This window comes from Neoarius graeffei, chromosome 10 (genome assembly GCF_027579695.1).
Source record: "Neoarius graeffei isolate fNeoGra1 chromosome 10, fNeoGra1.pri, whole genome shotgun sequence".
Taxonomy (NCBI): domain Eukaryota; kingdom Metazoa; phylum Chordata; class Actinopteri; order Siluriformes; family Ariidae; genus Neoarius; species Neoarius graeffei.
The window spans coordinates 65,510,400-65,523,382 of record NC_083578.1 but is presented as its reverse complement, the minus strand read 5'-3'; the positions used below and the strand labels follow the sequence as shown (position 1 = coordinate 65,523,382).

The 12,983-nt window shown below is 39.9% G+C and overlaps 1 protein-coding gene across 2 annotated transcripts in view; it reads right to left on the bottom strand.

Annotated features, from left to right (window-relative positions):
- spata6 (spermatogenesis associated 6) overlaps positions 1 to 12,983 on the bottom strand; it is a 55,089-nt gene that overhangs the window by 20,633 nt on the left and 21,473 nt on the right. For both annotated transcript variants that reach the window (XM_060932122.1, XM_060932123.1), the window contains exons 7-8: positions 1,328 to 1,564; positions 337 to 432 (exon numbers count right to left, since the gene is read on the bottom strand). In XM_060932122.1, the coding sequence (XP_060788105.1) occupies positions 337 to 432; positions 1,328 to 1,564 (333 nt within the window). The remainder of the gene's footprint in view (positions 1 to 336; positions 433 to 1,327; positions 1,565 to 12,983) is intronic.

Sequence of the window (12,983 nt, the reverse complement as noted above, 5' to 3'; positions counted from 1 at the left end):
TTGATTGGAAACACCTGACTCTAATTTCACCTTCAAATTAACTGCTAATCCTAGAGGTTCACATACTTTTGCCACTCACAGATGTGTAATATTGGATCATTTTCCTCAATAAATAAATGACCAAGTATAATATTTTTGTCTCATTTGTTTAACTGGGTCCTCTTTATCTACTTTTAGGACTTGTGTGGAAATCTGATGATGTTTTAGGTCATATTTATGCAGAAATATAGAAAATTCTAAAGGGTTCACAAAATTTCAAGCACCACTGTATATAAAAAGATGCTTTAAAAGCATTGTACAAATGTGGAACTGTTCAAAGCTGTGTGTGAAACTCACGGATGTCTGGTGGAAGGAGTTTCTTTTAGGTGAAGACTGCAGAGCTGAAGATGTTGTTGGAGATTCAATTAGTGAAGAGTTGGGACTACAAGGAACCTGCAAACAGAGACTGCAATTAGCTTTTCATTCACTTCTTAATAAGACAAGCAATCTCTTCACATGTTTAGCAAAAGAGCACAAAAACTGACAGTGGAGTTATTTATTCAGTTGAATTTGCCTTTCATTTAAGTATTATTTACTTTTTTGGAAAGGTTAATGCAAGCAGAAAAAACTCTCAGAAACAGATTGAGTTCACTTCGTCCAGCTGACTCATTTCAGGTGCCGCTGTGCCATTTTACCTGGTAGTTACACCGCAATTAAACAGCCACATGACGATTCAGACTTATATATAAACAAGTATTCTGACTTTAAAAACACACAATTGTTAAATATTCCTTTTTTTTATTAAATCATGGTTTGACTCTTAAGTTACTTAGGTTAATTGTTGCCCCAGGATTTACTCAGAAAATGCTAGGCGCTTTATATTCAAAGGTTCAAGAACGGAAAATGCCATGCTGATATGACATGTCTTAGATCTGAATCTCGCCTTTCATAGCATGACAGCTTTGATATTTACACCTCAGGACTTGTTTGTGTAGTGATAACACTGAAGGAAACAGGAGGGGAGCTTTTCCTGCACTTTACTCATGAAAGAGGCTGGGGGACTGAGCTGAAGACATGGTCAAGACCGCAATTTAAATTACTCAGCAGCACCTCTCTTGAAACCTTTGACAGATTAATCATGAGTTGCATTCCAAAGAAATAATTTGAGTCCAACATATAATTAAGGTTACAAGAGGGAAATATAAAAAACCTGCTAGTGTTGCGCAAGTGCCTGTATAAGTACAAAAGTGCATTAAACACTGGATAAAGATGAGAAAAAAAGATAAACATGCGGACATTAAATTTCCAAAAACTAAAGTGCTGTGGAAGAACAGCCTCTACTCCTCACCACAAAAGGCAGCTGAGGTGCTGTGTCTTTCTTAAAGGTGTAGGGTCCGAGCTGGAGGTGACGGAGGCGCTGTGTGGCATCGTCAGCGAGTTGGCACATCCTACGGTGAGTGTATGGCGATGGGCAGCGGCTCTGTGATGCTACTGTAGGCCTTTGGTAGCCACATGGTTCTGCTGCTTTTGGCTTTGACTTTCTTGGTCTTACATGACAGGCTTTGGAGGCTAAAGTTCCACGTGGCTAGAAAGGAAAAGAAAAACATTAATTTTGTAACAACTGTGCTCTTGGTTGGTAAGTTTTATACCAAGTATTAAATCCCTGATTTATATCACTGCACTTGTTCTAATATGTTGTTAGTTCTCATAGGTTTAGGTTAATATGGGACGGCCTTGGGCTGAGGTGCCCTTGAGCGAGGCGCCTAACTCCCAACTGCTCCCCGGGCGCTGTTAGCATGGCTGCCCACTGCTCTGGGTATGTGTGTGCGCTCATTGCTCATGTGTGTGTTCACTGCTTCAGATGGGTTAAATGCAGAGAGGAATTTCACAAGTGTGTGATGAATAAAGTTGTGCTTTCTTTCTTTAGCAAGAACTCATATGTCGACTAATGGTTTACTAATAAACGTAATAAAAAGGGGTTGTTATTTTAAAAAAAAAAAGTATAGTCATTCAAATGGTGAAACTTTCTAAAAGTAGACGTTTATTTAATGGTTACAGGAAAAAGTTCCCAGTGTCAATGCAAGTCAGGGTAAGTCTTCAGGACGGGGGCTTTGTTGTTTTCAAGATACTCTAAGATGACAAACTGCATTTTTTTTTCTTTATTGCCTTATTAACTTCAAGAGAGAAACAAAAGCGCTTGTTAAGGGAATAACTGTTCATAGCTGCTATAATGTAAAAGATAACAGGAATTTACTGGTCTTGAAACATTGAACAACACTTTTACAATTTTTTTTTTTTATTGTGATACAATTAAAACAAATTGCTGTGGAATGGGATGCTCTTTGAGATATGCTGTTATAGGAAAATAATCAACTTCGATGTAGTAATGGCGTTACACCATCTTGGCATTGATTATTTTCTATTTTAATAGCATAGCCCACTGTGTTTCATTACTTACATAAAGAAAAGAAAAAAAACCCACTCCATTACAGTGACTGTGTAAATTGAACATTGAAATTTGTCATTAAAAAGCCAAAGAGAAATACATAGTCTCGTTTTGCAATATTCCCCAAGAGAGCTGTTGACACTTTGACAACTGACATTGATAACACACCAAAACACAACATCTAGCTCAATCCAAATACATATAGCCTCATGTAAACCTTCACTTGGTACCAATCTCACCTTCGCAGGGAAATTACTTCAATAACTTTAATCTCAGCTAACATAATTCTGAGCTCCAATAACTGGGCTCCTGTGGGCGCTGCTTAGATAAATACGTTTTTAAAAATGTTAATTGCATTTGATGGTCGGTTTCAGACTAATGTGATAATGGCATTACATGGATGTTAAAAAAAAAAAGAAAGAAAAAGAAAACAAAAGATAATTTAAATGCCAATTGGAACATCCTGGCACATTAAGCCATTTTTAAAAAGCAGAGAAAAAATAAATAGTGACAGAGATTGCTATTTGAAGAGAACAGATCTAATGGAATTAAAGTCGCCTTTCTCCCCCACATTGGAATAGGAGCTGTATTCTTTCGTTCTTTCTTGTTTCGTTTCTCTTCTGTTGGTGGAGGCACAAAGAGCTTGTTTTAAAGCGTGAGTCGTGCTTGTCTGATGTGATTAGTGGCTTTGCTGGTGTTGGTAACAGAAGATAAAGCCGGATGTCCTTGAAACAACAAAGCCAGCACCAAGAGTAGCTTATTAAAGCAGAAACAAGCGCTGTTCAAATGAACTGCATGCAAATTGCAGAAAAAGCCCATTGAAGAGCGTGCCATTTCAAGCCTAAACCAGAAGCATCCACAAAAGGAAAACTTGCACATAAATAGATCCAGAGAACATGACAGCAGTAGAACTGGATGAGACTAAAGCATTTAAATGCACAGGAAAAGAGAATATGTGCCTGTTATAGTCATAGTCGGCAGCACAAGACGAGCCAGTGTAGAAAAAACTTAAAATGCTAGTCAAAAATTTGAAGGAATAAATAATCAAACAAAAAGTCCCTATTTACAGTAGAAAGAAATTCCTGCTAATCCATTCATATCTGTTATATGTACACTGCAATTCCTCTCTGTAGTCTCCAGTATTCAAGACACGAAACCAGACGGGGGTTTTTTGGTGGTGCACATAAATGGATAAGCACTTCATTCTGATGCCATCTCCCAAAAGCACTGCTCAAGGACACACATATTACAACCCACTAGAATGAGAGAGACACTACTAGCATCATGAACACAACAGAAATCTGAAAAGATATACCATATTTTTTCCATGTGAGATATTAAAATGTAAATTTTATACTGTTGTGGTCCATGTGGCCCATCTTTCAGGGGACACTGCCACCAAAAACGGAAAGGAGAATTTTAACCACTTTTTAAAACAACAAATAAAAGGGAGTGGTTTTAGTGGCTATACATCAATCTCATCAATGTAGCGCTCTGTAATTATCTTCACAGTTAAAGCCCATCCTGAAAAGTGATTTTAAATCCATTGGGATGTCAGGAGCCAAAGAGATGAAATATATATATGGGGTAGATAATTAGTTGATTGACAGGGCTATTCTATGTGTGTCACCATGTAATTCTGTAAATGGCTCTTAAAAGCTCCTTTTCTCTTCTCTCTTTTAGCATTGCATGTTAAATCGAACAAGTTTACAATAATCACCAGAATATGATATAGAGTGGCACTTGAAAGTTTGTGAACCCTTTAAAAAAAAGTTTCTATATTTCTGCATAAACATCCATCCATCATCTGTAGCCACTTATCCTGTACAGGGTCACGGGCAAGCTGGAGCCTATCCCAGCTGACTATGGGTGAGAGGCAGGGTACGCCCCTGGACAAGTCGCCAGATCATCGCAGAGCTGACACATAGAGACAAACAACCATTCACACTCACACCTACGGTCAAGAGCCACTAATTAGCCTAACCTGCATGTCTTTGGACTGTGGGGGAAAACGGAGCACCCGGAGGAAACCCACACAGACACGGGGAGAACATGCAAATTCCACACAGAAAAGCCCTCGTCGGCTGCTGGGCTCAAACCCAGAACCTTCTTGCTGTGAAGCAACAGTGCTAACCACTACACCGCCGTGCCGCCCTTCTGCATTAACATAACCTAAAATATCATATTTTCAATTAAACAAATGAGACAAAAATATTACACTTGATCATTTATGTATTAAGGAAAATAATCAAATATTACCGGGGGGCACGATGGTGTAGTGGTTAGCGCTGTCGCCTCACAGCAAGAAGGTCCGGGTTTGAGCCCCGTGGCTGGCAGGGGCCTTTCTGTGTGGAGCTTGCATGTTCTCCCCGTGTCCGTGTGGGTTTCCTCCGGGTGCTCCGGTTTCCCCCACAGTCCAAAGACATGCAGGTTAGGTTAACTGGTGACTCTAAATTGACCGTAGGTGTGAATGTGAGTGTGAATGGTTGTCTGTGTCTATGTGTCAGCCCTGTGATGACCTGGCGACTTGTCCAGGGTGTACCCCGCCTTTCGCCCGTAGTAGCTGGGATAGGCTCCAGCTTGCCTGCGACCCTGTAGGACAGGATAAAGCGGCTAGAGATAATGAGATGAGATGGATCAAATATTACACATCTGTGAGTGGCAAAAGTATGTGAACCTCTGCTTTCAGTATCTGTTGTAAGCCACTTGTGTAGCGATAACTGTGACTAAACATTTTTGGGAACTGTTGATCAGTTGCACATTGGCTTGGAGGAATTTTAGCCCATTCCTCCATACAGAAGAGTTTCAGCTCTGGTATTGGTGAGTTTCCTCACATGAACTGCTCACAACATTTCTATGGAGCACTTGCATGTGACGTCACAGCCGATCCAGATTATGACAGACGCCATCTTGTCGGTCAAACGCCATATTTCCGCCTTCTACTTCTGGTTCTACTTCTGCTTTTACTTCTACCTTTTCTTCTGGAAAACCCTACTACATACAATTCTACTACAACGGCTGCAGCTACAAGCTCTCCCTACCTGTGCGCGTTTATGTTTTTTGTGTGTATTTTTGCGTGTTGTTCGTCTGTACCGGACTTCAATATCCACTACAACTCTATGGACTTACTGGACATGGGTTTCCAGCAGAAAATGACGGTTTGTAGCGATTTCCATCGCATGCACAACATTCCGGACGAGATAGCGAGACCAGCGGGGTCTCCGTGGATTGTTATCGGAAGCAAAGCGAAGGAGGCGGCACCGGGAGCGGAAGCAAAAGCGAGGCTGCAGAGCCGGCCTGTTGACTAAGCTCAGAAAACAGCCACTCAAACCTCCACTGCTAAGCCTTTACATCTCCAACGCCAGATCCGTGTAAACAAGACGGACGATTTGGAATTACAGCTGGAATTACCTTATTCTATTCTATAATCGGCTGTTCAGTGCTATACTCAATACTTAAGTGACTTACCCGTCCAATGAGGATTCTTGTTTACAAGATGCCACATCTGAGTCGCTGACAAATCCTGAATTTCTGTAAAGATAACTGTCCAGAGATTTATAAGCACGCAGTGCTTCACCACTGAACAGCGAGGGAAAGTTAATGAGGTAATTATACACGTCTGGGTATTCCGCTGGCAGTTCAAAATCCGGTCGTGAAAACTCCGTCCGGTAAGCCATAAGGGTCACTAATCTGTAGATCGTTTATTTTAGACATGTATCTAGTTATCTGTTCATTAGAAAAATGAGCCGTGTAGTCCGTCGGTTGAAATTGATCCATTCTGTACACGAGTGCAGCAGTATTCAGCGGTGTTTTTTACCAACAAGATGGCGGCTGTGTACTTTCCGGTCACGTGACTGCAAGATCTCTATTGGATTACGGTCAGCAGTTTGACCTGGCCATTCCAAAACATTAACTTTATTCTTCTTTAATCATTCTTTGTGAGAACGATTTGTGTGCTGAGGCAGGGGTTTTCAAAGTGTGGGAGAGTCAGCCCCCCTCGGAGAGCAAATAAACAAACAGTGCCCCCCCCCTTACAATTTTTGTTGTTGCTATACTTAATGTTCCATTCGTATTTTTAAAAAATGGTTGTTGTACACATTTTTCTTTTTTTCTTTTTCACATTTTAAACATCTGTGCTTTTTAAAACATCTTGTTTTACACATTTTAAACATCTCATAGCATCGTTAGCTAGCACCTCTTGGCAGACACCACACTGTGGCAGTGGAGCATCTTCAGATCCAGTCCATGAAAATCCAAACTTTAAATAATCGTGGTCATACTTCCTTCTTTTTTCAGTCCCCCCAGGATTTCGCGGGCCTTTTTTGTGATTGTTGCGGGCTAAAATGTCTGATGTTGCGGGGGTTTCCAAAAAATTGCGATGAAAATTGCAGTGGTTTTTAGGTTTTTGTTGTGATTACATTGCGGGAGGAAGTGAAAGTTGCGAGAAATTGTTGCGATTTTCTCTTTTTGTGATTAAAATTGAGTGATATGTTAAATATTAAGTTATTACTGAAAAACTATTGATTAAAAAAAACAGACACTGAGAAATGGTCCTATAAACAACTTTACCAATATAAAAGATTACCAGGACTACAAAAATGCAGAAAAATAGGCTTTACTTATCCAAATGCACCTGTTGGTTCAAAAGTTAAAGTGCAGAGAACCTCAGAGCACAACATGAAGTTACCTTCAAATATAATATAAATGCCTCAGCTTTGATGTAAGAAAAAAAAAAAAAAAAAAACTTAATACTAGTACTGTGTGCAGGCAGTCTCTCCTGAAGACTAAATTAAACAATAATTATAAACTAATAAAATAAATGGCTCAGGCTTCATAGAAGAAAAAAAAAACAATTTGAACAGAATCTCACAGTATGATGCTGAAGCTGCCTAAACAATGGAAAATAAAATACCATTTTGGCAAAAATGTTGGCATCCATTAATTTCTTGTATTAAGTAAGAAAATAATGTAAAGTGCACACAGTCCTTCACTGTAAACATAACACACTTTCAGTAACAGAATTTAAGCCTATATAAACACTGACTCGCACATGCAGTGTTGCCAGATACTGCTGACGTTTTCCAGTCCAAAATATGTTCAAAACCCACCAAAATGCACTTGAAACCTCCCAATCTGGCAACACTGCGCGCATGCTGCTTCTCTTGAACGTATACACGGAAGTAAGGCAGAAGGTAGTTTGTTGACGTCACCTCAAGACGACGCCAACGATTGGTCAAATTTGCGGGAAAGTTGTGGTGATTGGATATAATTGCAACACCGCCCTGAATTCGCGGGGATTGGTTGAATTTGCGTTGAAGTTGCAAATTGCAACATCCTGGAGGCTCTGTTTTTTTTGCTTGGCCCAGACACCTGTCTCCTCACTCACTGTAGCTTTAGGTACTAAAAATCAATCCATTTTGTCTCTGGTAAAGGCTAGCTGAAGTTCGCTAAATGTCCGCAATAGTAACTTATTCTGGTTTATTTTTCCTCACGTTGTGCCCCCCCGAAGAACTCTGGCGCCCCCCAGGGGAGGCGCGCCCCACACTTTGAAAAGCCCTGTGCTGAGGGTTGTTGTCTTGCTGCATGACCCACTTTCAGTTCACAAACAGATGTCATGCGTTTTCCTTTAGAATTCGCTGCAGTAATTCAAAACTCATTGTTCCATCAATGATGGCGAGCCATCCTGGCCCAGCTGAAGCAAACAGGCCCAAACCATGATGCTACCACCTCCATGTTTCACAGATGAAGGCTCTTATGCTGGAATGCAGTATTTCCCTTTCTCCAAACATAATGTGTCTCGTTTAAACCAAAACGTTCCATTTTGATCTCATCCATCCACAGACTTTTTCCAATAGCCTTCTGGCTTGTCCACGTGATCTTTAACAAACTGCAGTCAGACAGGAACGTTCTTTTTGGAGAGCAGTAACTTTCTCCTTTCAACCGTGCCATGTCTACAACTGTTGCTCAGTGTTCTTCTGATGGTGGACTCATGAACATTCACATTAGCCAATGTGAGAGGGGCCTTTAGTTGCTTAGAGATTACCCTGGGTTCCTTTGTGACCTCGTGGACTATTATGCGTCTTGCTCTTGGAGAGAACTTTGTTTGCCGACCACTCCTGGGGAGGAGAACAGTGATCTTGAATGTCTACCGTCTGTCTGACTGTAGATTGGTGGAGTAAAACCAACTCTTTAGAGATGGTTTTGTAACTTTTTCCAGCCTGACGAACATCAACAACTCTTTCCTCAGAAATCTCCTTTATTGATGCAATAATACACTTCCACAAACATGAAGATCAGACTTTGATAGATCCCTGTTCTTTAAATAAAACAGGGTGCCCACTCACACCTGAGTGTCACCTCAGTGATTGAAAACATCTGACTCTAATTTCACCTACAAATTAACTCCTAGTCCTAGAAGTTCACACACTTTTGCCACTCACTGATATGTAATATTGGATCATTTTCCTCAATAAATAAATGGCCAAGTATAATTTTTTTGTTCATTTGTTTAATTGGGTTCTCTTTATCTACTTTTAGGACTTGGGTGAAAATCTGTTGTTGTTGTTTTCGGTCATATTCATGCAGAAATATAGAAAATTCTAAAGGGTTCACAAACTTTCAAGCACCATTGTATTTATTTCAAGGTTACGTCTTATTTACCTAATTTCCAGTTTTGTAAAAACAGCAATTTTTAAACACACATATAGGCATTGATTTCTTTGTTTCAATGTACATGGTTTGGGCTTAATTGTTACAGTATTAGCTTCATGTTGACAAATCTCGATAAGAAAAATCTGCAAATACAATCCTGTGGGCCAAATGTGGCCATCTGAACAAGATTATTAACCACTTGGCTTCTGAGTAAAAGCAACAGAAGAAGTCCAGAGATCACAAGTTTGAATTCTGACAATGCTTCAGCCATCCATTGCTTGGAGCCTAAGAGAGCAAAAACTGGCCATGTTTGCTGGGTGGGATGGATGGCATCCACTCTCCCCTGTCAATCACTGTGACACTAGCCATTTGTGGGCGTCTGTCAATTTTAATGTAATGCATATACAACCCCGATTCCAAAAAAGTTGGAACAAAGTACAAATTGTAAATAAAAACGGAATGCAATGATGTGGAAGTTTCAAAATTCCATATTTTATTCAGAATAGAACATAGATGACATATCAAATGTTTAAACTGAGAAAATGTATCATTTAAAGAGAAAAATTAGGTGATTTTAAATTTCATGACAACACATCTCAAAAAAGTTGGGACAAGGCCATGTTTACCACTGATACCACATCCCCTTTTCTCTTTACAAGTCTGTAAACGTCTGGGGACTGAGGAGACAAGTTGCTCAAGTTTAGGGATAGGAATGTTAACCCATTCTTGTCTAATGTAGGATTCTAGTTGCTCAACTGTCTTAGGTCTTTTTTGTCGTATCTTCCGTTTTATGATGCGCCAAATGTTTTCTATGGGTGAAAGATCTGGACTGCAGGCTGGCCAGTTCAGTACCCGGACCCTTCTTCTACGCAGCCATGATGCTGTAAGTGATGCAGTATGTGGTTTGGCATTGTCATGTTGGAAAATGCAAGGTCTTCCCTGAAAGAGACGTCGTCTGGATGGGAGCATATGTTGCTCTAGAACCTGGATATAACTTTCAGCATTGATGGTGTCTTTCCAGATGTGTAAGCTGCCCATGCCACACGCACTAATGTAACCCCATACCATCAGAGGTGCAGGCTTCTGAACTGAGCGCTGATAACAACTTGGGTCGTCCTTCTCCTCTTTAGTCCGAATGACACGGCGTCCCTGATTTCCATAAAGAACTTCAAATTTTGATTCGTCTGACCACAGAACAGTTTTCCACTTTGCCACAGTCCATTTTAAATGAGCCTTGGCCCAGAGAAGACGTCTGCGCTTCTGGATCATGTTTAGATATGGCGGCTTCTTTGAACTATAGGAGTTTTAGCTGGCAACGGCGGATGGCATGGTGAATTGTGTTCACAGATAATGTTCTCTGGAAATATTCCTGAGCCCATTTTGTGATTTCCAATACAGAAGCATGCCTGTATGTGATGCAGTGCCGTCTAAGGGCCCGAAGATCACGGGCACCCAGTATGGTTTTCCGGCCTTGACCCTTACGCACAGAGATTCTTCCAGATTCTCTGAATCTTTTGATGATATTATGCACTGTAGATGATGATATGTTCAAACTCTTTGCAATTTTACACTGTCGAACTCCTTTCTGATATTGCTCCACTATTTGTCGGCGCAGAATTAGGGGGATTGGTGATCCTCTTCCCATCTTTACTTCTGAGAGCCGCTGCCACTCCAAGATGCTCTTTTTATACCCAGTCATGTTAATGACCTATTGCCAATTGACCTAATGAGTTGCAATTTGGTCCTCCAGCTGTTCCTTTTTTGTACCTTTAACTTTTCCAGCCTCTTATTGCCCCTGTCCCAACTTTTTTGAGATGTGTTGCTGTCATGAAATTTCAAATGAGCCAATATTTGGCATGAAATTTCAAAATGTCTCACTTTTGACATTTGATATGTTGTCTGTGTTCTATTGTGAATACAATATCAGTTTTTGAGATTTGTAAATTATTGCATTCCATTTTTATTTACAATTTGTACTTTGTCCCAACTTTTTTGGAATCAGGGTTGTAGTACTTTAACAATGGATGTTGTCACAAAGCAACTTTATTGAAATAAATCAGCTCATGTATGCAGAAGAGGGCAGATAGTGCTTTCTTCCAAGTGTGTTACATTGCCCTGTGGACGCAGCCTGAGCAGCAGATAAAAACGATGCAGTTGGGTGGCTTCATGTGTCTTGGAGGAAACATGTGATAGGCTTCAGCTTCCCCAATTAGTCAGTATTATATGATAGTGGAGAGCTGGATCGTGGTTGGGACTTGGCCAAGATAAGATAAAGCAGTGAGCTTTCCACCACGGGAGAGTTTTCAGGACAGAAGACATGGTGCTTTCCGGTGTCTCGGTAACATAAGCTTTTTTTGTTTCACGGACATTCTACATCATTAAATATAACTGTACATGTTTAAGAGGTACGATGTTCTTTCATTAAGAACAAATTCTGATTGTTTGCAAATGGTCATAATAATAAGAACAAAACACTTCGGGACATGCTATTATAGGAAAATAATCAACTTTGCATCAGGTCGTCATCACCAGCAAATTATTGGTCATTTTTCTATAACAGCATCACATCCTGTTACATTTTATTCATTTATTCGATGTTTAGTTTCTACTGGTCTAGCAATCAACTACAGAATAGTTTGGAAGTTTTATAGAGAGTAATAGTGGAGTATTTAATACTTCTAAATTGATTCAAGAAACTTCAGATTGCGTTGACGAAGATGCAATCTGTTCTAGTGAGTTTTACAAGACTACCCCGTGTCCAAACTCGCTCCCTACTACCTACATAGGGAATTAATATATTGAGGATTATATAGTGAGCTCATTGGTAAAATGAAAAAATGCTTTCGGACACAACTCCGTCGTGCTGGTATTTATGTCATTACTGTTGCACAATTAAAACGTGCCAGATCAGCCAGCTGGTGGGTTTTCAAAATAATAAAATACATGCATGTGTTTTTGTGATAAATATATTTCCCACATTAATCAATACAAAGTACCTGCATCTTTCAGTTTTTTTTAAATCAAGACTAAATACTTTCTTCTTTGCTGCTGCATTTTATTAAATCAAATTTGTGACTTTTAATTTCATTTCTTTCAGCACGACCGCAAATACTGCTTTGGTTAGTGACCATCAGTTGTACACTACTTTTCGTGATGCATTGTGGGATACTTTGAGTGCACTATATAGGATGTAAATAATCCTCACTATCATTTTGGACAGTACTCTAAAATGGCGTCCTCACTACAGTGTCTTGAAAAAGTATTCATACCCCTTGAACCTTTTCACATTTTTCCACCTTACAGCCACGAACTTAAAAGTTTTTTATTGAGATTTTATATGTGATAGACCAACACAAAGTAGCACATAATTGTGAAGTGAAACGAAAATGATAAATGGTCTTCAAAATTTTAAACAAATAAAAATCTGAAAAATGTGCCGTGCATTAGTATTCAGCCCCCTGTACTCTGATACCTCTAAATACAACCCAGTGCAATCAACTGCCTTCAGAAGTCATCTAATTAGTTAATAGAGTCCTACTGTGTGTAATTTACTCTCAGCATAAATACACTTGTCCTGTGAAGGCCTCAGTGGTTTGTTAGAGAACACTGAAGAACAAACAGCATCATGAAAACCAAAGAACTCACCAGACAGGTCAGGGATAAAGTTCTGGAGAAGTTTAAAGCAGGGTTAGGTTATAAAAAAATATCCCAAGCTCTGAACATCTCAAGAAGCACTGTTCAATCCATCATTCAAAAATGGAAAGAGTATGGCACAACTGCAAACCTACCAAGACATGGCCGTCCACCTAAACTGACAGAGCGAGCAAGGAGAGCACTGGCCAGAGAAGCAGCCAAGAGGCCCATGATCACTCTGGAGGAGCTGCAGAAATCCACAGCTCAGGTGGGA